The sequence below is a fragment of the Polypterus senegalus genome, chromosome 3 (assembly GCF_016835505.1).
Source record: "Polypterus senegalus isolate Bchr_013 chromosome 3, ASM1683550v1, whole genome shotgun sequence".
NCBI lineage: Eukaryota > Metazoa > Chordata > Cladistia > Polypteriformes > Polypteridae > Polypterus > Polypterus senegalus.
Genome location: NC_053156.1, coordinates 148,849,943 through 148,877,460, shown reverse-complemented (window position 1 = coordinate 148,877,460; position 27,518 = coordinate 148,849,943). Strand labels below are relative to the sequence as shown.

The window sequence follows — 27,518 nt, the reverse complement described above, 5'->3', positions numbered from 1 at the left end:
AGAAAGTTCAACATGGCGGATGTTGTCGACCGTTATCAACCGTTATGACCATTACGTGTAGAATTTCGAAATGAACCCTGCTTAACTTTTGTAAGTAAGCTGTAAGGAATAAGCCTGCCACATTTCAGCCTTCTACTTACACGGGAAGTTGGAGAATTAGTGATGAGTAAGTGAGTCAATCAGTCAGTGAGGGCTTTGCCTTTTAGTAGTATAGATATATCTATATATATCGATCTATTGATGGATCGATGGATGGATCGATGGATGGATAGATAGATAGATGGATAGATAGATATCTATGTATATCTCTCTATATATCTATTATATATATCCATCTCTATATTTATTTTATATCTATATCTATACATACACACACACACACACATATATACATACATAATCAATGTTATTTATTTTTGGTATTTGGTTCATTGTATTAATCCCCGGGAAACTGCTTTTTCACATGCCTTGTGAAGATCAGAAATCAGGGTCAGTCATTGTACAGTGCCCTTGGATCAATTTTCAGGTTAAAGGCCATGCTCAAGGGCCCAAAGGAGCAAGATTCCTTCTTGCAGTAATAGGCTTGGAACCAGAAACAAGCACAGATCCTTAGCCTTTGAAAAAGATGTAAACAGTCAAATTTCCACCTAAGAACAGATACATTTTTATTTATCTATCTATCTTTGTAAAACAAACTGGAGTAGGAATCTAAATGCTTACTCACTTAAAAAGTCAAAATTCACATGTGAATTTTTACCTAAAATTTAACAATACAAACTAGTCTCAATTTTTTTAATGAAATGTATTTTACTTGTTCATTAACATTAAATGGATCCAGAACCCACAAAAACATTCATTTCAGTCCTGACTTTTAGGAAAATAGCCTTCAAATTTAATAAATGACATTCTGTAAATTACTGATCATAATTAAGTTTTTATTGGTTAAAACTGTAATCTTCATTTCTCTTTCCTGCCTTATTTGGTTGGTTAAGTTTTCAAATTGTCAAAGAACCTTTTTTAATTCTTTGTATCAAAAGTTTCATTTTTTTCTTTGGGTATTCTATAAATCAGTTGCGTTTCCATGCAGTGTTGCACTTTTATTCTAGCATGTTATGCACAATATCTCCATCCGATTGATGTCTCTACAGTCAAATTCAAATTACTCACAAATGAAGCGGAAGTGGAATTTTGCTTTGGCACCAAGTCATCAACTTCGCTCTCCTCTGTTGTACCCATACAAGTGAAATAAATAACAGATTAGCTTATTCTGTTTTTACCAAGAGCACATACTAGGCTACTTGAGCAAAGGGACTGCCTTCAGTCTGGTCTTAGCTCCACATGTGCATAATTTATGTCCAGCAGTGTTAAGAGTAACATGCATTGAGATTGATTTTTAAAGTAACATACTTATTTTCTTAAAGTAAAAATACCTGCGTTACTTGGGGGGAAAAATAGATGTGTTACATTTATTCCCACCACTCAAAAAAAAATGGGTAAGGAAACAAAAATAATCACTGTGTTATTTTGCAGAAGAGGATACCTGCTGCTGTTGGAGTAACATCATGCAAGCATATGCCTAGTGACATCTAATTAAGAAGAGTTTCAGGATGTGTGTTGCATGGAATAAAGTTAAAGGAATTGACCTAAAGGATAAATGAAATCCTGCCTATGTGGAGGAGTAAATTTAATCCACCCAGTTTAGTGTCACAGACAGCCAATGTTCATCTTTTTTGTAAACAATGAGTAATGCAACAGAGTTTCGTTTAAAAGTAAAATTCTCCAAAAATGATGTGCAGTACACCTTAAGTAAAATTCCCCATAAATGCAAGCTGTAATTGGAGGCACAATATGTACATTACCTGTAATAAGTCACAGTCTTTTGCAATTTACCAATCACACAGGTCCAAATATTGATTTTAATTTTAACAGAATTAATGCAGCAGTACCAACACTTAACTACAAAAAAGGACCTGTGCACGTCATTCAGAAGGTTTGAAAAGAAAATATTGTGTTAAGTAAAAGACAAACTTCATATCTGGTCAATTTTTGGAGAACTACAGGCAAACAAAAAAGTTTTTTCTTCCCTTATTAAATATAAGACAATACCTTGTGGAACAGCTAGTCATGAGAACAAATCTCCAAGTTGTTTTGAGAAAAAAAAATTACCAAAAATTACTGTTCATTGTGTACTATTATTTATTCATTTGAAATTAAATTATGTTTCAGTGCATCAGCTGCACATTTTCAATATTTCAATTACAATTCCAGATTGGTTTGGTAAAATAAAGTTTATTTTATACACCAAAAGCAACAAAATCTGCTTCTGCTTAAAGTCAAATACAGTTTCAGCTATCAGCCAAAAATATTACAAGGAGAGCTTGCAAACTATTTAATGTTAATTTTAATTTTAATACTCCACCAAGGTAAATGCACGTTTATTAAAACATTACAAAGGATTACATTCTAAACATGATTTCCTTATTCATTTAAAAAAAAATACACCAGCAGAGATACATAAAGTGTCAACGCCAAATTTCCTAAAGAAAATGATGGTTCTAGTAATATATTCAAAGTTTTTCTATACTCGTTATTTAAAATTAATGTTCAGCTTAGTAGAATATTTACAGACCTAATAACTTACTATTCAGTTTATATACAGCTGATATGAGCTGGCATTTAACATGCTTTATGTATTCCCTTGCATTTTAAAGCAGTACAGATTTTTGCAATACAGATTTTTTTAAGATAAACTGTGAGCATTAAAATGATTCTGATGAATCTAAAGATGACAGTGTTTTTCATTGATTTAGTGTTACATCAGGCTTAAACAACATGCAGAACAGGATACAGTGAAAAGTATTACATGTTATTGTGTACCATTAGAGTTCATTACTCTTATTTGTAGAAATGTCTGGGTGTGTGTACCGATTATAAAAACAGCTGTCATGTTATCTCTTGGTTTATTTTCTGGTATCTGTGTAAAAATGCAATATATATGTTGTACTTTCCTGCTGCAAAGGTCCCCCAGTATCATAATCTACCTATAGATCTATCTTGCATAACACAGCGTAGATAGAGTCACATGCTAGGTAAATGTCTTTCCAGTTATGATCTTTATATTTGTATCTAAACATTTGGAAAGATCGGCCTCATTTGCCAGATTAAAAAAATATTTTCTCCAAACTTTTCACAAATTGTCTTATAAACCTTTACGCTGTGAAAGTTGAAACAGAGAAGGTCTCATAGAAAACCATTACCAAATAATGGCCTGCTTTGTTTATTATTAATTTATATTTCACAAAACCAAATCATACAAGTTTTCTGTACTGACTGTTGCTTCTTTTACATTCCTAGCACAAGAAGTGAGCCTTATTATGAACTGTAAACTGTCCTATCTTAGATCCAATCCTGTTTTAATAAGTAAAAGCTCCCTGAAGCCCAGTGCCAAATAAAGCAAGTTTAGAAAAATGGCCTAAATAATAAGTTATGACAAGCAAAGTGATAACATAACTTGAAATACATTGTAAATGTAAATTACTAAAGTTTTATAAAATTGCTTCACTTAAAATGCAATATGTTAGATAGCTTCTTCTGAAAGCGATAGTAATTCAAATCAACATGTCATATGGTCTTTATTGTCACATGCTTAGATGTTTAAATGGCTTACTTTTGAAATGTTATCAAGAAGCTATTTGCAGTTTATGTCACATATAGTGTCACTCTGCACACTTTTTGAGCTCTCTACATACCCATCTGCATTAAAATGGTAGAATTTTTTGTCACCCTTACAGTATTTCTTAATTTGGTTTACTCACTCATTGCGGTTTTGTATTTAGCAAGTCAATATATATTTTTATGTAACTACTAAAAACAACTCAATTTTGGCAATTAGTATTGCCAAAGGTTACTACTAGAGGTGGTACTAAGGCAGTAAGTGGTCCCAGAGGATATGATTGTAAGTCTGGAGGATAAAAATTTAGCTCATCTTTAAATTCAATTTAATAGTATTTTCATTATACCTTACAGTACAATGTGAAGTATCTGATGCTAGTCTTGCTGCTAGTGCAGAAATATAAATGAAGGAAAAAAACAGTGCATTCCCGGAGGCTTAGTTTTCTTGTACTCTACTGGAATCTGTCTATAGCAAATCTAATAAATAAATGACATGGATACATCAGAAGTAATTGGCTAACAAAAGTCTTGTTATATAATCTTTATTTTAGGAATTGTGTTTCTTACCTTGCAAATATCACCTGAAGTATATTTAACTAATGCTTTTTAACTTTACATTTTTCTTGAAGTAAATTGTATCCTAATTCCTGAAAAGATGCATTTAGTATAAGAAATGTGCAGCGGTGAATAATTTCTACAGTTATTTTACGTATATCATGATGGGTTTAAACAGGAAGTGAATAGTGTAGTAGCACTTGAATTTTACCTCTTTACCTTTTTACAAACACTGAATTGTAACCAAAAATTGTACCTCTCAAATACTTTTTAGTTTCAATCATACTGGGCTAAATCATATTTTCTCGTATATTCATTTTTTTGATGCCTCGTTAAGCACACTTTACTGCAATATTATCTCTGATGTACACAGAATGTTATATGACACAGGCTAAATAAGCTTTACAAGACTGACAAACACACTGCATTTAGCAATGACTTAAAAACAAATTTTTGGCCAAGGTTCTCTAATACTTGTTAACTAAAAATAAATAAATGACAAAACATACACATTGAGAGACATTATCAGTTATACTTAAAAGATTGTCATTTACACATAGAAAGAGTGCAAGATTCAAAAAGTATATACCTTTGTGCTGGTGTTTTCACTGCTGCTGGTATATTGGCATGTTGAAAACGCCGTCCTTGTACAACAATACCTTGAGGGGGCTGGGAGCTTACCAAGATAAGCTTTGGTCTGTGGTTGCCTGATGTTGCATTTACAACTTGAGTACTGTCACTTTAATGGAATAAATACAAGAAATTAAATAAAGTCCTTAACGACCTTCTCAAATACTAATGCTTAACAAATCCAAAGAGTGGGGAAAACCTAAGCATATATGTTTAAACTGAAACTTTTTTTTATAAAGAGTATTTAACTTGTGTATAAATGTATAACCCTAAAGACCTAAACCCTAAACAGTTAAGTTGCTGTTTATGAGTAAAGTTCTATTACTTCAAACATTCAACACCACAACTTCTAAAATGATTGTGATATTAATGGTAAAAAAAAATATTTTACCAATATCCAAACAATGACAGTTTAACAAATGATAATGGAAGGGTGGAAAATTTGAAGAACTTAAATAACAAAAACCCACCAAGTCCCTCAACAGTGTTTTAGATAATACAGATTATTTCACAATATATACAATATAATCAATGAATATATAAATTAGGTATTTTTCAAGTAGAAGTTATTACTTCACAATCATGGTATTAATTGGCCACACAATTTGCTTCTAAAGTGGAGCATATTTCAGTGAATAACCCTTAAACATCAACATTTAAAGTAAATGGAAAAAAATAACTTTAAAAGCCTACTTTCTTCCCAGTAAAGCACAAAAAAATATCAGATATGCTCACATTTGTTTACCTGAATTCAAAAAACTTTTGTAGTTTTTGGATTTCAAAATAATGTTCTGTTTTTAATAAAATGTATTTACTACTACAAAGGGGGGAAAAGATTATTCCTTCCATTAATGTGGTGCTGGTTACAATAGAGTATACAAAAACATCAAGAGGGATCAAGAGGGATTAAAGACAGTGAAAAATGGCAAAACAATTTAAATTCATCTTCAACTATATGACTTTACTACTATTTTGCTGTCCAATAATCAAATGAGTAAAAAACACTACAACTATTTTTACAGTAATAATACTACATTTTATTTAAATAACTTCTCATGCTCAAACCATTCAGATTTCAATATGCAAATATAATCCCAAACCAGAAAAAGGTGGAATGGTAAAGAAAATGCAAATTAATAAAACACTAATTCTTAAATTTACATTGCAGACAGTATAAATCCAAAATATTTCATGTTTCGTCTTGTAAACTTCATTTTTTCATTAACCTCCTCAGTGTTGCATTTTTCCACAAAAAATATGTAAAAAGCGTTACATTTTTTGGCTTGAAAAAAATGACATTTTTATTAAATTTCATCTTTCTACTGTAAAAAGTGCAAAAAAAAATTTCAGAAGTATAAAAAGTATAATAATAATAGTAATAATAATGCTAATACAGTCAACATTTTGTGTAGTATATCTTTGAATGGGAACTTCTTAGGTGTATGGTCATTTACCCAACATGGTTCAGCATAACAATTTGTCTCAAAAAACAATTCTTTCAATCATGACATCATCCAGGAATAACTTCAAGTAAAGAAAGTGTATTTTGGATGTCAACATTCATTTTTTTCTTGGCTTCTCACAAAATCAATACAAGGTGGTGCTAGTATATTTAAAGCAGGGTCCACAGAAACCCAAACGCGAGTGTCACTTTCGGATTCATCAGAATCGCTTTCGTTTTCACTACCCGTTTCAATTTCACTGCCTGAAGACAGATTTACTTCATTATAACTGTCAAGAGTGTACTAAACATGGGCTCCTGAAAAACATTCCCTATGAGAATAGGAGAAGATGCATCTACACACCGTTGCCCGAGTAATGCTAAGGCCTGTAGCTTATGTAGGACACGCCTATACCATTGCCTGAGTGACGCTCAGGACTAACTCTGTTAGCACTTTTACAGCCCAAGTTACCATCGGGTATAATGGTTATGCTCGAGTGACATTCGGGACTAACAGTGTTTTCACAGCCCGACTAACGCTTGGGTCTAACGCTAAGGAGGTTAATATACATCCATTTTTGCATTTAGGCCTGTAACACATTCCAAAAAAAGTTGGAGTGGTAAAGTATTCACCCCATTGCAATGTCACCATTCCTTCTCACAACACTTAAGATATTTTGGCACAGTACATACTTAGCAATGAAGGGTTTCAGGTGTTATTTTGTCTCATTCTTCCTGCAAGCACGTCTTAATGTGTGCAACAGTATGGTGTCTTCGTTGACACATTTTTCGTTTCAAAATTCCCTACACATTCTCTATTGGGGACAATTCAGGACAGTTTTTTTCCATACCATCCCAACCTTTCTGATTTTGTGTTGTAAAAGAACAAAACACATTTGGCTTTACATTGAGTAATGCTTGAAAGGCGGCTAGGAATTTGGGGGGGATTGAAAATAAACATTTTAAAAAGTGTAAAAAAAAAACATCGGGGGCACTGAAGTCCAAGTATATAAAAGCAATTCATACTACTAAATAAAAAGATAAATAAGTACCATAAAACACAGAATTTTACATTTTTATTATTGGGTATTTTGGCAAATATGTAAGTTAACAATTAGAAATAATACAAGTGTATTCATTTAGAGATTCATTTACAGATAGATAACAGGTTGCTTTTATAGAAAATATTCAGCTTCTGAATTAATTTCATTTTAGAGCATTGTACTATACACGTCATATGAAACTTTCAGAGTATTATGCTATGCACATGCCACATGAAAGTTTAAAAGATTTTTTAATCAAAACCACCTAATGCATACAGATTCACATATTCACAAATGTTCCCTTATAGTCTTAAATGGGGATAGGATGAACTGTCAGTTACATGTAAATAAGAAGGCTTTATGGTTCAAGTTCTTTCTAAAAATTGCTCATCTGATCTGGAATATTTATACTTAAAAAGTAATTTCTTTTAGCTACTGAGGGAGTTCTCCTATATTGCTATACAGCATTATTACAGAATTCAAGTATTTACATCCTGAGAGATTGCTTACTGCTGATGGGGACTTCAACAAAGCACATTTAAGAAATGTTTGTCCTAAATATCATCAACATGTTCACTGCCCAGTATCTGGTGCTAATACTCTGGATCACTGCTACGCCTCAATACATGCTGCTTACTGATCACTACTGTACACCCAACTCAGAAGATGTAAATCACCTAGTAGTACTTCTGCTAGTTTACAAGCACAGACTGAAAGATGAGGAGGCAAAACTAAAAGTTGTGAAGTGCTGAACTAAAGAACCAGATGAAATGCAGCAAGACTGCTTTAACTGTATACACTGCAACATGTTGAGAGGCTCTTCACCAGATCTGGATTAGTATGCAGATGATCAGACATTTACTGAAGGCAAGTAGCAAAGTATTTAAAAAACTGTAAGACAGATGCATACAAGAAATCAAGATACAAATTCAGAAAGCTATCTAAATGACAGTACAGGAATTAACTAGAGATAGTATATTGCAGCTGTAAAACACAGTCTTTGACAGGTATCAGACATCCCTATAGACAACAAAGTATAACCCTAATCCAATATCCACTTCATTAGCCCCCTTCAGATCAAATAAATGCTTTCACTTTGAGTTTGGATATCATCATCACCGGTCGACACAGGATGCCACATCCCTTGCACTTTATACCATCCTGGCCTATCTGGATAAGAAACTGCTAGGTCAAAGTGTTGTTTATAGACTACTGCTCAGAAACCTTACAATAGGCTTATGCACAAGGGAGTGATGACTTACTTCGGATGAAATCTGAGCCAGTTCAGTCACTTTCATTGTCCATACTGCAGTTGTGATTTTTGTTTAGTGGCAACAATGTCTTAAGAAAAAGAAGTTTAAGTTTCAGCATACAGAAAGCTCTACAGCTGAAAATTGTTGTGTACCTTTATGTGTAGCTTCCAGTAAGCACAACAAGGTACTTAGTTTTCATACATTTGCCTTGAATGCAACAAACCTGATCTAAAAGGACTGCCGCTATCCTGAGAGAAAGAGCTTTACGGTTAGTCCCCATACCAAAGTTTGCAGATGGCATTTTTTTAAAAAAAAAAAAAAAAAAGAGGATTTTCACAAGCTAGGGTCTAAGACAGGATGGCAGCTGTTGACAACTGGAGCAGTTCCTGAATTGTTTGAGTGTAACAATTTCTCTGTTCTAGATGCAAGACCTGCAGGTGAGGAAACAAGCTGGAATCCTTAACAATGAAGCAACAGTCTGGCATTAACCATTTTGCTGGCTCAGACAGAGACATTTGCTTTTTTTTTTATACAAGTTAAGATGTCTAGCAAATTCAGGATATTATGTATTAAGCTCACATACATATTCATCTATTCCTGAATAAAGTTTGACTAGTTACTGAAATCCAGTTTTTTTTTTTTTATATATAAAGAACCCTAATGTAATTATATATTTGTCCCATGTAAGTTAATATTAAAGAAAAATTTTAATTCATCTTTCCTTTATAATTGTGAATGTAACTTGAAACATATAGTCTGAAGCCTTTCTCCTCTTTAGTTCTTCACATTTGGCACAATATTTGAATAACATAACTTGCGTCGTTTACCATAAGTCTGGGCATGTTTTGAAACAATCGGGTGAAAAAAGTCATAGTTAGTCCATTTTGGTATCGGCACTGGAAGAGTAGCAGCTGGCTGATGGATAACCCAGAACAGAGTTTGCATATAGCCTATTCTCCATCTGTTCTCACAATCTTCCACAGATGCACAGTACACATGACAATGAACTTGACGAACTTCCATCTGAATTTTGGCAAGTCACGAAATACATCCATCATATGATTAAAAATTTAAGGATGAGCATGCAGAAAGTTGATTTGTTGTTTTCATTTTGACAAAACTGTGAACAACATGAAAATAGCTGCTTTACTGGTGGTAATTTGCATATGCTAGGAATGGATGGACAGATAGATAAAATTTTCTTTGTCTCCAGGGGGGCATACAAGGACTGCGACTCCAAGTTATTTTTTTCGACATGTTAAGTGATAAAACTTCAGAATATAATGTTATAAAATAGCATGCACAACAGAAAAATAATAGAAAAAATAAAAAATCTAAAAAATCATTTAGTTCAGGCAATAAAGTTTGAATATTCTATTATGTCATAGTTTCATTAATTAGTGTAGCATATAGCATAGGATCTTAATTACTCTAAATACAGGTTGTTAAAAATAAATTTAATTATGACAACAAAAAGTGGATATCTAGTTGCCAAGTCTAGCAAACTCTTAAAAGTTAGTGTTGAGCATGCTCACATTCTTTTAATACAGCTTTGGACACTTAAATATTCATGTAATGGTACACTAAAGCTGTCGGTTACCTGTATTTCTATTATTCATATCACATACAGAAACCAGTCATAACCAAAATTGTCCAAACAATGACCCTCAGGCAAACATTAACCTATAGAGGTCTTTCTTTAAGCCCAAAAGGCATCTCCAAAAAATGATGCATATTTTTTATGCCATAAAAATGGCATTTTCTCTGTAATAACCTTAAAGTCCATTATGGTTCAATAGTCATTATATGGCTTCTCCAAATACAGTCCTCTCTTCTTTCCAATTCCAATCGATTCCTGAAAATGGGCCAGAAAATTGTTTTGTTATCTTATTTTCCCATTTCCAATTATTTTAAATATGGAAAAATTGTTCTTAGCCCTGCAGAAAACTCTTGACCTTTTCTATAAATAACACTGAAATAAATAACCAGGAACACTTTATATTTCCATGATATAAAACAGTTCACCATTCAAATACCTAAATAAGAAACTGATAATGAAGTCATTACTTGAAATTTTTCTGCATATTAGCCTATGTTCGGGATAAGTGGGGTAAAGGCTTGCCTCCCAGTCCAATTAGCATGGTGTATCTCACAGCAAAATGTAGCTATGAAATGTATACAGAAATGCTCTCTCTTTATAATAGTTTTAACTTTTTCTGTTTTTGGAGCCATTTCTGTGGACTGAACAGATATTTAGCAATAAATGCAGCCACTCCACAAGCACTTCATAGCAAAGCTAACAAAGGCACAGTGGGTATCGGTGCCAACAGAAAATGTGGGCAAATTTTGCACAAGATCATGCAGGAAATGGTCTTAAGTTGGGGGACTTTACTGGAGAGCACTAAGACCCATATATAGAAAACATTAAAAGACCAGAAAGACAGGAGACTAATCTTAATAGTTAGTTGCTTTAGTATCATTATCTGTGGCTAAAATAGCAGGAGGAGGTAAGAGTCCAGCGCTTGTCACAATATTAATTTGGTACATAAATAAACTTTTCTTTCCAACAATGCTTTACACAGTTGCATGACTTATTTGGTATTAAGTACTATTTATCTCATCTTTAACAACATGTGACACATAACTGCAACCTCACCAAACAAAATTTTATATTTTATGCAAGCTGTGTTATCGAGTGTTGCCATGGTAATATTTTAAAACGTTCCCACAAATTTTATCTTGTATAAAAAGTGATAAGATAAAAAAAATGTCCAGAGTGTCCTCCACTCGATGTTGGTGTCAAAGGGATGCATGAATTTCACAAACAAGTTGAACTGATTCAGCTCATGTATTTAATCAGTCATGTTCCATGTTAGAATTATAAAAAAAAAAAATGTTCTCCAAATACAGTGATCCCCCACCTATTTAGCTTTAAACACATGTAAACTTATTAAAACACATTTTGTAAACACATATGATATGTGGATGTCGGGCTAAGGATATAAGTATCATCTCTCTATTATAAAACATTTTAACGTCACGCAAGACAAGGCAGTGAGACAGAAGAACAGCTGCTATACAGGCTTTTAAATGGTTGACGCACAGAGTGACAAGCAGAACAAGCATCTTGAAAGAAGCAGCACAAAGTCCACTTCTCCTTAGCGTGCATTCAGCTCCCCCCCGTCACAACTCGAATTGGCAGGAGCATAGCGCACCTCGGGGGGTGACACTGAGCGAAGCGACTGAGACCAGATCATCTCAGACAGACACTTTGACGACACGCAAGACTAGACATTACAACCTTAGGAAGCGAAACCCATGAGACGGTGACTTTTGCATTTCACGCCCTACTTACAAACAATTTAAAACCAGTTCACTGACATCTAACCTAGTAGTTGTTGGAATGCTTTTGGCAGACAAACTTCAGGTGCTCCCAGGTCTTAAAACAACGACAAGCAGAACACGCAGCTTGCCAGCAGCAGTTGCAAAATGCCAGCAGATGATCCAAGCACTTCTCCTTAGCGTGCGTTCAGCCCTTACACCCCCCACTCCTCCTCCTTCTTCAGAACGTGCAGAGCGACAAGCAGAACAGGCATCTTGGCAGAAGCAGCACAAAGCCAGTAGCTGATCCGTCCACTTCTGCATAGCGTGCGTTCAGCTCCCCCCCTTCACAAAGCGTGCGACAGAGATGCGAAGTGGCAAAAGGACAGCTGCTGTACATGCTTTTAAGTGACTGATGCAAAGCACAACAAGCGCAACACACAGCTGGCCAGCAGCAGCAGCAAGACCCCAGCTGAACCAATCGCATCTCTTTAGCGTGTGTTTAGACCCCCCCTTCAAAATGCTAACAGCGTTATAAGTGCCGCGAGAAAGAGATTTAACCACACCCAGGGCAGGAAATAAAGGACAAATATTGTTTTTACAAAAGTTTTAAAGTAAAACTGAAAATAATGCATATGTAACAATTCCCATGAAAATAATCTCTTTAAATTGTTTATCTGGTAAACCAAACCCGGGGGTGGGCGAGCGAAGCGAGTAGGTGGTGGAGCCCCCTAGTAATAATGACAGTATTAATAAATCTGTGATGTAGCGGGGGCACGATAGCTTAACAGCGATATAGCGGGGGATCACTGTATTACAATTTTTGTAACATAACACCTTACTTCTATTAAGGGTTATTTCATTTTGTCACAATTTATAAATTTTGACCTCTGACTTTACTGAGAAAATGAATATTTTTACAGAAACAGATTTCTCAATGCTGTATTCTGACCTTCAAAATGAGAGCTTTTGCTAAATGAATGTTTTTATTTATTTTTTTAAATCAACAGGAATTTCCTCTAGTTTTAAATATAACAACTCTTAAGGTTTAATTTTTATTCAAGAAAATTCACCATTTTTGAAAGAAGTCCAACTTCATTTTTATTATGTTCAAAACACACAACAAATGTCTGAACACTACATACATGATCATTCTGAACTGTATAACACTATTGCCTGTTTTATTCAACTTCGCCCGGAAGAGTGACAAAATGTGCATTACATGTCAAAAATGATATTATATATTATTTTTATGATTTAACCGTGAAATTAAGTGTAAGATTTTCAGAAATAAGTAATTTTGCAAATAATTTGTAGAACGGTAGTAATAATTAAGTCAACAGTTCAGTAATAAACCTGAAATGCTATACAGCATGAAGAATGCACCGCAGTTGTAATATACAACTTAATCTCCGAGAGACAAATGAGGGTGAAGTGGCACACACATGATCCTCATCCTCATCTTACTCTCAGGACTGATTCCAATGTTTCAAAAGACTTTTGTTACTCCAGGACAAGCACAGACCTCAACATAAATGTGTTTTTTGCTTACATATTATTTTGCATGCGAGTTATATGGGAGGAAAAAACGTCATGACTAGTGTATTTGCGGTATGTCACGTTCAGGTACAGATAATTTAGAATAGGCAGTTCCTCTTAGTCTGCAGCATAATTATGGCATATCGTATTTGAGACAAGTCTCAATTCTAAGCACACCAGCTCCCTAATTAGGAATTTAGCTGGCAAACTGCATCTGTGCGGAGTCCAGAACAGACATTGCCTCATTCATTTAATTACAATTGGGGAGCATCTGGGTAGATTTCTCTAGATTTGAGATACTGCACCGAGCTTGCAATGCTTTGTTCAGGCAATGTAGATATGATAGTGTATATGTGTGAATGGAATAAAAATTCTCATACATTTTTATATGAGATCTATTTCTTCTATTTTGTTTATTTATGATTTAGTGACTTTTTTTTTTTATATAAACACTTCTGTGAGAAAGATCAAAATCAACTCCCAGACACGCAATTACAACTTCAATAACAACACACTGATAGATAAGAACATAATATTTGATTGGTAATTACAAAACATTCCATTGAACAACTTTTTCTTGACAAATATTTGCTGTAAGTTACAATTAAAAAAAAAAAAAATCAGTCAGTAAATGGCTCTCTAAAAAAAGAAAAATAAATAAATAAAAATGTAAGTTATGGAATCAATACAAGTTTTACAAGTTTTTTATTACTAGACAAGAGTTTTTTTTTTTTTTTTTTAACCACTTGGCTAAACCTTACTGGCTTAAAAAACATTCTGGCGAGAACATCCCTATGAATGCTGTATTGCAATATTTGCTCAGAAATTGTGTACACCGATAATGGCACAACATAAAGATCAGTTGTTATTACAGTAATGTTTGGTCAATAGCTAATTAAGGAAACTGATAAAATTAAATATTTCAATAGCATCTAGGATGACAAAATTTTGCTTATTATCCTAATACTTTCTTTAAAGGCTAAGTGGAATAAATCTGAGGGATGAAGCTCAAAAATAAATTTTAAAATGATGAAGTATACATGCATAGAAACACCTCAAATTTTAATTTTTTTACTTTTGCAAGATAATCTTTTTTCACATATAATTGAGTATATCAAGATACAAATTTTGACAATCAATTATGGAGGGTACTCTAAACGTTTTTTTCTTAGATACAGTGAACTGAAAAACATCTGTTTCTTTAGCTATCATTTATAAAATTAAATTAGACATCGAATTTAAATTCCATCAGTTTACCCCAAAAAGCATTTCTAAACTTAAAAATGAGGCAAAGCTATGCCCTACAGTGCCTCTATAAATAAGCATGAAATAAATAGATGGGGAAGGGAACTTTCCTGTTCTAACAACCTACTACTCTTTTGATATCACATAATCATATTTTTCCTGTCCGGTTTTTCCGTGAGACAGGCTTAATATACAGTATAGTAAAGCACATGCTAATCATTGGGCTGAAACAGTTACATACTACAGATTTTTGAGGCAAAAGTGCTTTCTACTTCTAGTTGTGGAAGCGAGTAGAACATATAAATGAGAGAACAGATGGAGAAAATAAGACTGAGCTCAAAGCCAAGTGAAATTTTTTGGTAGTGTCAAATTGTAATTCAAAAGCATGATAAGTCCAACATAGTGCATAAGTATTAGGTGAATCTTACTCATGGGTGTCATACATAGAATCAGTTAAAAAGTACAACATTTAATTCAAAACTAATTATTCAAGCACTCAAGACAATACCACAGTTAAAACACCAACAACATACCCAAGCTTCTTCCCAGCTCCCAACATGTTTAGGCCAATGGCATTGCCCTTCAGCAGTTTAAAATTTTTGCTTGATCTTCTTTCATAAGTTTTCAAAGTGTCACCACTGCAGAAAGGTTTCAATGTAGATTGCTATTAAGAAACATATTAAGTATTAACATAACTACTTCAAATATATATGCAATATTTAACAATGATTATTGTCAAGGAAATCAACTGAAATTAAAGTTAGGGATTACTACATTAATGAACATATGCATATGATTTAATGTTCTTTATTTTCATGCAATAGTACTATAAATATTTAACAAAAGTAGAATAAACCAAGTGTGGCAATAAGCTATATTTATGCCGCTTTATATGCTTCTTTTACAGAAGACGTATGGTGAAGTTCAAAGTCTTCCTATCATTTACTTAGAAAATACTACAAGAATGCAAACTCAGTGTTAGTAATCAAAGAATATGAAACAAATTAACATATCTTTCTCATACTTAGTGCACACATAAAATACATGTCACAAAATCTGATCAAAAATATTGTTATATAATATTTTTAGCACCAAATACAACAGTTAACCATGTAGTCATATACTAATAAAATGAAACTATAGTATATTCTTCTTTGAATCACCACAGCACATAAACCATGATTGAAAGGCGCATTACTCAAGTGAAAAGGCAGGAACGGGGTGAAAAAGCGACAGGTTCCAGGCTAGGTGGATATCGGACTTCAAATGACTTTTATACAGTCTGGAGGCAGACATGAAAATTTGCAAGTGCTGCTGCAGCAAGCCTAATGTAGCCAGTCAGATTCTGTGGCAGAATCACACAGTTTTAAAACAGTAAAATCTAACAGCACACTCCCGAAAGCAAAAGACATACAGCATGCTGCGACAGTGTTGGCTGCAAGCAAATTTGCCAAAAAATCTGCAGTGGTAAAATGTTTCCAGACACAAAAAGACAAATGATGATGTGAAAAGATATGATTTTCCAATTAAAATAAACTCCATGTATTACATAGCAAAGGAAGATCCGAGTTTCACACAAATGAAACCAATTATTTTAATGCAAAAGTAAAATATTCACTCACTCACTGACTCATCACTAATACTCCAAGTTCCCGTGTAGGTAGAAGGCTGAAATTTGGTAGGCTCATTCCTTACAGCTTACTTACAAAAGTTGGGCAGGTTTCATTTTGAAATTCTACGCTTAATGGTAATAACTGGAAGCTATTTTTCTCCATTCACTGTAATGGAGTTGAGTTCGAAAGCCGTGGGGGGCGGACTTTTGTGTGACATCATCACGCCTCCCACGTAATCACGTGAACTGACTGTCAACGCAGTACGTAGAAAACCAGGAAGAGCTCCAAAAAGCGCTGAAGAAAACATGCATTATACAATTGAGAAGACAGCGAAACAATAAGAAGCGAGCGAATGACATACACAACCATATTCATGAGTGCTGCTACTTCGGAAACAAAGCAAGGTGTAAACCTAAAGTTTAAATTAAGTTCATAGACAGGCTGCCGCTGGCGTTTGTCATGCCCACGGGTAATGCAGGATACAAGTTTAATGAGAGGACGCAGGATATAAACGAGAGTTTTGATCACTTTGTAACTAAGTTACAATTGCACGTGAAGGGCTGTGCTTAAGAAAATTCCGAGAGATTGTGTTTCTGGGGGACTGACAGTTAAGGCGGGTGGGGGAGTCACATCATCATCTCCCCTCCCATTCACCTCATTTCGCTCTGAGCTGAGCTCTGCAGTTAACGCCGTCTTTCGAAGCAACTTCGTCACACTGCCACCAAATACTCACAGAAAAATCCACAAGTCAATACACACGCTGTCTCTAGAGTTTCTCCACACTGAATCTTCCAGGCACTACTTACAAAAGGTTACATAGACAATCGTGTTACGTTATTTTTAAAATCTTTCCTTTTCTTAGCACAAGCACAGCTGAGAAGCTTCGATGCATGTGCTCCATAACGTGTTAAAAAATAATGCACTTAATCACACTTTGCATTACAAGCAAAGGGGAACTTTTGTCAATGCATGATTTCCTGGTACACCGATTACATTGATCAGCGCATCCCCATTCATTTTACCCTCACACCACCTTGGTTTGAGAAGAAGTCTCAAAAAATATGAGGTTAACACAGAAAAACAGACCACCAATTCAAGCTTTATGAAAAATCGATTCGCCATCAATAATTGTTTTGGTAAAGCCATACTCAGTGTAATCCTCCTTCCATTTTATAATTTTTCCACCACTAGCCATGATTAAATGAAGGGTAAAAAAGTAAGAGCGAAGCGAGGGTGACTTATTTAGGCAAGCATATATATGACAGCAACACTCATGACAATGTCAATCATGTTACGTTATTATTAAAATGTTTCCTTTTCTTTTCATTACTTTTTAATACTTCTAGGCTGCGAGGCACGGGTATTTTGCTATGCTATATATATATATATATATATATATATATATATATATATATATATATATATTACATACATACATACATACATACATACATACATACATGTGTGTGTGTGTATATATATATATATATATATATATATATATATATATATATATATATATATATATATATATATATATATATATATATATATATATATATATATATATATATATATATATATATATATACTAGCAGAATACCACGATCGCAATGAGAAGTAGTGTGTTAAAGAAGGTACAAAAAGAAAAGGAAAAAATTTTAAAAATAACGTAATATGGTTGTTAATGTAATTGTTTTGTCATTGATATGAGTGTTGTTCTCATATCTATCTATATATATATATATATATATTTTATATATATATCTATCTATATATATGTTGTTCTCATATCTATCTATCTATCTATATCTATATATATCTATATATCTATATATATATCTATATATATATCTATATATATCTATATATATATATATATATATATATATATATATATATATATATATATATATATATATATATATATATATATATATATATATATATATATATATATATATACCAGCGCTTAGCAGCGAATAGTGTGTTAAAGAAGGAAAGAGAAAGAAAAGGAAACATTTTGAAAATAACGCGTAACATGATTGTCAATGTAATTGTTTTGTCACTGTTATGAGTGTCGCTGTGATATATATATATATATATAGTAAAATACCCAAGGCTTCACGAGCGCGATGTCATGTGTTAAAGAAGTTATGAAAAAGAAAAGGAAACATTTTAAAAATAATGTAATTTGATCGTCAAAGTAATTGTTTTGTGTATTTACGGCAGCGCCACGGTTGTTTTCGTAGCTGCATCAGAAAATGTACCACTGACGCCTGACACGCCATATATATATATATATATATATATATATATATATATATATACATACAGTCATGTGAAAACATTAGGACACCCTTTGAAAGCATGTGGTTTTTGTAACATTTTTAATAAATGGTTATTTCATCTCCGTTTCAACAATACAGAGATTAAAGTAATCCAACTAAACAAAGAAAACTGAAGAAAAGTCTTTTCAAGATCTTCTGTAAATGTCATTCTACAAAAATGCCTATTCTAACTGAGGAAAAGATAGGACACCCTCACATGTATTCCCTCTTAAATTGGCTCAGATCTCACACAGGTATATCACACCAGGTGCACATAATTAGTAGATCGTTACTCTGCATGTTGAATGAGGCTTGCCCTATTTAAACCTCAGACATTTAGTTTGGTGTGCTCCTGACTGTTGAAGTGAGAGTGAGCACCATGGTGAGAACAAAAGAGCTGTCAGAGGACTTCAGAAAAAGATTGTAGCAGCCTATGAGTCTGGGAAGGGATTTAAAAGATCTCAAAAGATTTTGAAATCAGCCATTCCACTGTCCGGAAGATAGTCTACAAGTGGAGGGCTTTCAAAACAACTGCCAACATGCCCAGGACTGGTCGCCCCAGCAAGTTCACCCCAAGAGCAGACCGCAAGATGCTAAAAGAGGTCTCCAAAAACCCTAAAGTGTCATCTCGAGAACTACAGCAGGCTCTGGCTACTGTTGATGTAGAAGTACATGCCTCTACAATCAGAAAGAGACTGTACAAGTTTAACTTGCATGGGAGGTGTGCAAGGAGGAAACCTTTGCTTTCCAAGAGAAACATCGAGGCCAGACTGACATTTGCCAGAGATAAAGTTGACAAAGACCAGGACTTCTGGAATAATGTTCTTTGGACAGATGAGTCCAAAATTGAATTATTTGGACACAACAGCAGAGGACATGTTTGGCGTAAACCAAACACAGCATTCCAAGAAAAGAACCTCATACCAACTGTGAAGCATGGAGGTGGAAGTGTCATGGTTTGGGGCTGCTTTGCTGCAGCAGGACCTGGTCAGCTCACCATCATAGAATCCACGATGAATTCTACTGTGTATCAGAAGGTGCTTGAAGAACATGTGAGACCATCAGTTAGAAAATTAAAGCTGAAGCGGAACTGGACCATGCAACATGACAATGACCCAAAACATACTAGTAAATCAACCAAAGATTGGCTGAAAAGAAGAAATGGAGAGTCCTGGAATGGCCAAGTCAAAGTCCAGATTTGAATCCCATTGAGATGCTGTGGGGTGACTTGAAAAGGGCTGTACGTGCAAGAAACCCCTCAAACATCTCACAGCTGAAAAAGTTCTGCATTGAGGAGTGGGGTAAAATTTCCTCAGACCGATGTCGAAGACTGGTAGATGGCTACAAGAACCGTCTCACTGCAGTTATTTCAGCCAAAGGAGGTAACACTCGCTATTAGGGGCAAGGGTGTCCTATCTTTTCCTCAGTTAGAATAGGCATTTTTGTAGAATGACATTTACAGAAGATCTTGAAAAGACTTTTCTTCAGTTTTCTTTGTTTAGTTGGATTACTTTAATCTCTCTGTATTGTTGAAGCGGAGATGAAATAACCATTTATTAAAAATGTTACAAAAACCACATGCTTTCAAAGTGTGTGTCCTAATGTTTTCACATGACTGTACATACCTATCTACATCATATATACACACATATGCATACATACACACACACAAATTATATATATGTGTGTATGTATGTATGTGTGTCTGTATATATACACATACATATACTTGTGTGTATGTTTGTATGTGTCTATATGTGTGTATAGGTTTGGTCACTGAGTGCAAGGGAAAAATAATAAATTATAGTCTATAAGTTATTAAACAGTAAAACATTAACGCTTTTAAGAAGTACAGGTACATTGAAATTACATTTTCTATGTGAACGCTTTCAAATTTGTGCCTCTAGTAATGTGCCTTACCGGCATTTAAAGAAAATTATTTTGTGTCCTTTGCACAGTGTTAAGAGAGAAAGGCTTTGGTTTGGGATAAAACGAAAAAAGGTGTAAAGAAAGGGAAAGTTGCCTTTCTCTTTATATAGTATAGAGAGATGTGTTCGCTGACGTATGATCGCCTTTGGGGACAGATCGCGTGTGTGTCTTGTGTGAACTGGTGAGGCGTCCCGCCATTAATCGGCTGTGATGGCACTGTCAGTCTCCACTCCTGTGCGTATCTTCATAATCCGAGCTGAGGACCTCATAATCGTATATGTGCAAAAGAAAGTGTGAATCGCCTTAATATTATTTTGCCGTGGTGTAGAAAAGGGGTCCCGTGTTTGCACTTGTCTGGGCTATAGCGCAGGGGGAGGAAGAAAAAAATTAAAAGTGCTCACTTTGACTTAAGGCAGAAGCGCAGTCAGCGTCTCAAAGGCCGGCACAGCTATGCACGCGCTGGCTGCTGCGACTTTGCTGGGCAGGAGACCCCTTTGTACACACGTTCATGATATCAAAAGTCTCAGCGTTCTTTGGAGGTTCATTCATATTTATATATATATATAGCAAAATACCAGCCCGCAGGCGGAGAAGTAGTGTGTTAAAGAAGTAATGAAAAGAAAAGAAACCTTTTAATAATAACGTAACATGATTGACATTGTCATGAGTGTTGCTGTCATATCTCTGCCTGCCTAAATAAGTCACCCTCGCTTTGCTCTTACTTTTTACCGTTCATTTAATCATGGCTAGTGGCGGAAAACTTATAAAATGGAAGGAGGATGGCTTTACCAAAACAAATATTGATGGCGAATCGATTATTCATAAAGCTTGAATTGGTGATCTGTTTTTCTGTGTTAACCTCATATTTTTTCATACTTCTTCTCAAACTAAGGTGGTGCGAGGGTAAAATGAATCGGGATACGGTGATCAATGTAATCGGTGTACCAGGAAATCATGCATTGACAAAAGCTCCCCTTTGCTTGTAATGCAAAGTGTGATTAAATGCATTATTTTTTAACGCGTTAAGGAGCACATGCATCGAAGCTTCTCAGCTGTGCTTGTGCTAAGAACGAAATGAGATGAATGGGAGGGTGATGATGACGTGACTCCCCACCGCCTTAACTGTCAATCCCCACAAACACAGTCTCGGAATTTGCATAAGCACACCCCTTCACCTACAATTTTAACTTAGTTACAAAGTGATCAAAACTCTCGTTTATATCCTCGTCCTCTCATTAAACTTGTATCCCGCATTCATTGGGCTGTGAAACGCCAGCAGTAGCCTGTCTATGAACTTAATTTAAAGTTTAGGTTTGCACCTTGCTTTCTTTCCGAGGTAGCAGGACTCATGAATATGGTAGTATATGTCACTCTCGCCGCTTCTTATTGTTTTTCGCTGCCTTCTCAATTATATAATGCAAGTTTTCTTAAAGCGCTTTTGGAGGTCTTCCTGATTTTCACTGCGTTGACAGTCAGTTCACGTGATTACGTGGGAGCGTGATGATGTCACCACGAAACTCCGCCCCCCGCGTCTTTCCAGCTAAACTCTATTACAGTTAATGGAGAAAAATACCTTCCAGTTATGACCATTAGGCGTAGAATTTGAAATGAAACCTGCCCAACTTTTGTAAGTAAGCTGTAAGGAATGAGCCTGCCAAATTTCAGCTACCTACCTACGGGAAGTTGGAGAATTAGTGATGAGTCAGTGAGTGAGTGAGTGAGTGGTGTAGGTCAGTCAGTGAGTGAGTGAGGGCTTTGCCTTTATTAGTACAGATATATATATATATATATATATATATATATATATATTTATTTATATATTTAGACTCAAACCCATTATGACAGCAGCAATCCAAGCTGTGGGAAAAAAGTAAAAAAGGGGGTGTCAGGCGTGGGGGTAAAATTTTCTGATGCAGCTAAAAAGGGAAAAAAACTTTGTGGCGCTGCCCCTTAAAAAAACAATTACTTTGTGATCATTTTTCATTATTTTTTAAAAAGTTTCCTTTTTTTTTCCTCTTCTTTAACCTTTTACATCGCTGCGAAAACCGGGTATTTTCTATATATATATATATATTTTATATATATCCGGGGAAAAACTCATAACAGTGACAAAACAATTTCATTGACAATCATGTTCGTTATTTTTAAAATGTTTCCCCTTTTTTTTCTCTGTCCTTCTTTAACACACTACTTCTCCGCTGCCAAACCGGGGGTTTTTTTTTTATATATATATATATATATTTATTTTTATATATATTTATAGATATATATATATATAGATATATAGATAGATATAGGAACAACATAAGAAAAGATGAAATAGATAAAAGATAGATAGATAGATAGATAAGGTAGATATAGGGAAAAACCCCTCATATCAATGACAAAACAATTACATTAACAATCTTTACGTTATTTTTTAAAAAATTTTTCCCTTTTCTTTTTATTTCCTTCTTTAAAACACTACTTCTCCCTGCCCCCCCCTTGGTATTCTCTTAAAAAAAATATATATACACATAAAAATATATAAAATATAACATATATCACACATACACATATATATATATATATACTACATATATATACCCCATCATTAACACATATTATATACATACATATATACACATATATATATACATCATATATAAAACACAAAATATATACATCATATTATATCACATAAAATAATATGCCAAAATATGTATTTTGTGTATATATATTGTGTTTTGTGTTTTTATTTTGTGTATATATATATATATTGTATATATATATGTTAATTATATATAAAATTTATTTTATATGTTTTGTATATATAAAGTATGTTTTATATATATATATATGTGTTTTATATATGTTATATTATATATAAAAAAAGTATTTTTTTATATTAATTTTATTTTAAATAAAGGGAAAAAGGAAAATGAGGTTTTAAAAAGGAAAAAAAGGAAAAGAAATTTGGGAATAAATGGTTTTTTTATGTATTTAAAATATTATATGTTTTGTTTTATGTTGTTGTTATTTTGTTGTGTAATAATATTAATGTGTTTTTGTATATATATGTTTTTATATATATGTGTTTTATATATAATAATTTGTAAAAATTTTATATATAGTTTATATAAAATTGTATTATATATAAATTTTTAAAATATATATTAAAGGTATAAAAAATATATATATAAAATATGTAAAAATATATTGTTATATATATTTTAAAAATAATATGTTTGTAAAAATATATATACATAATATATAATAATATATATACAAAAATCACTTAATATAAATACACTCATTTAAAACATTTAAAACTTAATACATTTAAAATATCACAACATTTAAAAATATAAAGCATCATTTCATACATTAAAATTACAATTTTTTCACATAATAATATACAAAATACATATTATAAAACATACATATTTCATATATATACAAACATACAAAATATACACATAATATATATACAAAATACAAAATATATACAAAATATAATAACCCTAATATATATCACATATAATTTTCAACATACATATATATACAAATAATATTATACATAGTTATCACATAATATATATATACTCATATATATAATTATAATACATACATATATATACATCATATATATATATATACATACATACATATATATAATATTAATATATATATATATATATATCATACAAAATATATTTTACATATATAATATATATACATACTTTACATATATGCATATATATAACATATATAAAATATATACATATACACTATATATATATATACTATATATATAATATATACATATTTTATATATATATTTTTATATTTTTATTTTTATATATATTAATAATATATTTTTTTATATAATTTTTTTATAATATTTTTAATTTTATTTTTAATACATTATTTTTATATTTTTTATATATATACACATATATATATATATACATACATATATAAAACATACATATATATACATACATATATATACTATATATATACATACATATATAAATACACATATATATATATATATATATATATATATATATATACATATATATCATATATATACATTATATACATATATATACATATATATAAATAAACTGCTAAAAAAATTAAAGGAACACTTAGAAAACACATCAGATCTCAATGGGAAACATCGTTTGATGGAAATGAAAATGATCAACCTACAGAGCCCTGAATTAAAAAGGCGCCCCAAAAAATCAAGTAAAAAAATTATGTGGGCGGGCTAGTCCATTTGCCAAAATTTGCAGCAACTCAAAATTTCGCAGCACTTTGTATGGCCCCTGTGTTCTTGTATACATGCCTGACAACATCGGTGCATGCTTCTAATGAGATGACAGATGGTGGTTTTTGGGGGATCTCCTCCGGATCAGGACCAGGGCATCACTGGAGCTCCTGGACAGTCTGAGTGCAACCTGGTGGCTTTGGGTGGACAAACATAATGTCCCAGAGGGGGTTCTATTGGATTTAGGTCAGGAAAGTGTGGTGGCCAGTCAATGGTATCAATTCCTTCATCCTCCAGGAACTGCCTGCATACTCTCACCACATGAGGCCAGGATGTCAGCACCAGGAGCCACTGTACCAGCATAGGGTCTGACAATGGGGCCCAAGGGTTTTATCCTGATACCTAATGGCACCCAAAAGGTGCTTTTGTCAAGCCTGTAGGGGTCTGTGTGACCCTACAAGGATCCTCCCCGACAATCATTAACCCACCACCAAACTGCTCATGCTGAATGATGTTACAGGCAGCATAATGTTCTCCATAGCTCTCAGACCTTCACTTTTGTCAGGCTCAGGTGAACCTGTCTCACTGTAAAACAGGCACCAGTGGTGCATCTGCCAATTCTGGGATTCTATGGCGAATGCCGGCTGCATGCTGTGGGCAGTGAGCTCAGGGCCCATTAGAGGACATGGGGCCTTGGGTCACCTTCATGAAGTCTTTCTGGTTGTTTGGTCAGAGACATTCACACCAGTGGCCTGCTGGAGGTCATTTTGTAGGGCTCTGGCAGTGCTCGTCCTGTTCCTCCCTTGCCCAAAGGAGCAGATACTGGTCCTGCTGATGGGTTATGGACCTTCTATGGCCCTCTCCAGCTCTCCTAGAGTAACTGCTTGTCTCCTAATCTCCTCCATGCCCTTGAGGCGTGGCAGGAGACACAGCAAACCTTCTGGCAATGACCGGTGATGTGCCATCCTGGGGGAAATTGGACTACCTGTGCAACCTCTGTAGGGTCCAGGTATCAGCCTCATGCTACCAGTAGTGACATATACAGTGGTGTGAAAAACTATTTGCCCCTTCCTGATTTCTTATTCTTTTGCATGTTTGTCACACAAAATGTTTCTGATCATCAAACACATTTAACCATTAGTCAAATATAACACAAGTAAACACAAAATGCAGTTTTAAATGATGGTTTTATTATTTAGGGAGAAAAAAATCCAAACCTACATGGCCCTGTGTGAAAAAGTAATTGCCCCTTGTTAAAAATAACCTAACTGTGGTGTATCACACCTGAGTTCAATTTCCGTAGCCACCCCAGGCCTGATTACTGCCACACCTGTTTCAATCAAGAAATCACTTAAATAGGAGCTGCCTGACACAGAGAAGTAGACCAAAAGCACCTCAAAAGCTAGACATCATGCCAAGATCCAAGAAATTCAGGAACAAATGAGAACAGAAGTAATTGAGATCTATCAGTCTGGTAAAGGTTATAAAGCCATTTCTAAAGCTTTGGGACTCCAGCGAACCACAGTGAGAGCCATTATCCACAAATGGCAAAAACATGGAACAGTGGTGAACCTTCCCAGGAGTGGCGGCCGACCAAAATTACCCCAAGGCGCAGAGGCGACTCATCCGAGAGGTCACAAAGACCCCAGGACAACGTCTAAAGAACTGCAGGCCTCACTTGCCTCAATTAAGGTCAGTGTTCACGACTCCACCATAAGAAGAGAGACTGGGCAAAAGCGGCCTGCATGGCAGATTTCAAGGCGCAAACCACTGTTAAGCAAAAGAACATTAGGGCTCGTCTCAATTTTGCTAAGAAACATCTCAATGATTGCCAAGACTTTTGGGAAAATACCTTGTGGACTGATGAGACAAAAGTTGAACTTTTGGAAGGCAAATGTCCGTTACATCTGGCGTAAAAGGAACACAGCATTTCAGAAAAAGAACATCATACCAACAGTAAAATATGGTGGTGGTAGTGTGATGGTCTGGGGTTGTTTTGCTGCTTCAGGACCTGGAAGGCTTGCTGTGATAGATGGAACCATGAATTCTACTGTCTACCAAAAATCCTGAAGGAGAATGTCCGGCCATCTGTTCGTCAACTCAAGCTGAAGCGATCTTGGGTGCTGCAACAGGACAATGACCCAAAACACACCAGCAAATCCACCTCTGAATGGCTGAAGAAAAACAAAATGAAGACTTTGGAGTGGCCTAGTCAAAGTCCTGACCTGAATCAATTGAGATGCTATGGCATGACCTTAAAAAGGCGGTTCATGCTAGAAAACCCTCAAATAAAGCTGAATTACAACAATTCTGCAAAGATGAGTGGGCCAAAATTCCTCCAGAGCGCTGTAAAGACTCATTGCAAGTTATCATAAGCGCTTGATTGCAGTTATTGCTGCTAAGGGTGGCCCAACCAGTTATTAGGTTCAGGGGCAATTACTTTTCCACAGGGCCATGTAGGTTTGGATTTTTTCTCCTAAATAATAAAACCATCATTTAAAAACTGCATTTTGTGTTTACTTGTGTTATATTTGACTAATGGTTAAATGTGTTTGATGATCAGAAACATTTTGTGTGACAAACATGCAAAAGAATAAGAAATCAGGAAGGGGCAAATAGTTTTTCACACCACTCTATATATATATATACATATATATATATATATATATATATATATATATATATCTAT

At 34.1% G+C, this 27,518-nt stretch overlaps 1 protein-coding gene across 12 annotated transcripts in view; it reads right to left on the bottom strand.

The window, feature by feature from the left end:
* The window catches only part of senp6a (SUMO specific peptidase 6a), a 136,251-nt gene that overhangs the window by 71,708 nt on the left and 37,025 nt on the right, over positions 1-27,518 (bottom strand). For 11 of the 12 annotated variants that reach the window (XM_039748061.1, XM_039748060.1, XM_039748063.1 and 8 more), the window contains 2 exons: positions 15,233-15,363; positions 4,817-4,966 (listed from right to left, as the gene is read on the bottom strand). In XM_039748061.1, the coding sequence (XP_039603995.1) occupies positions 4,817-4,966; positions 15,233-15,363 (281 nt within the window). Of the gene's footprint in view, positions 1-1,167; positions 1,224-4,816; positions 4,967-15,232; positions 15,364-27,518 lie in introns of those variants that run through there. The other variant, XM_039748064.1, reaches the window with a different exon arrangement.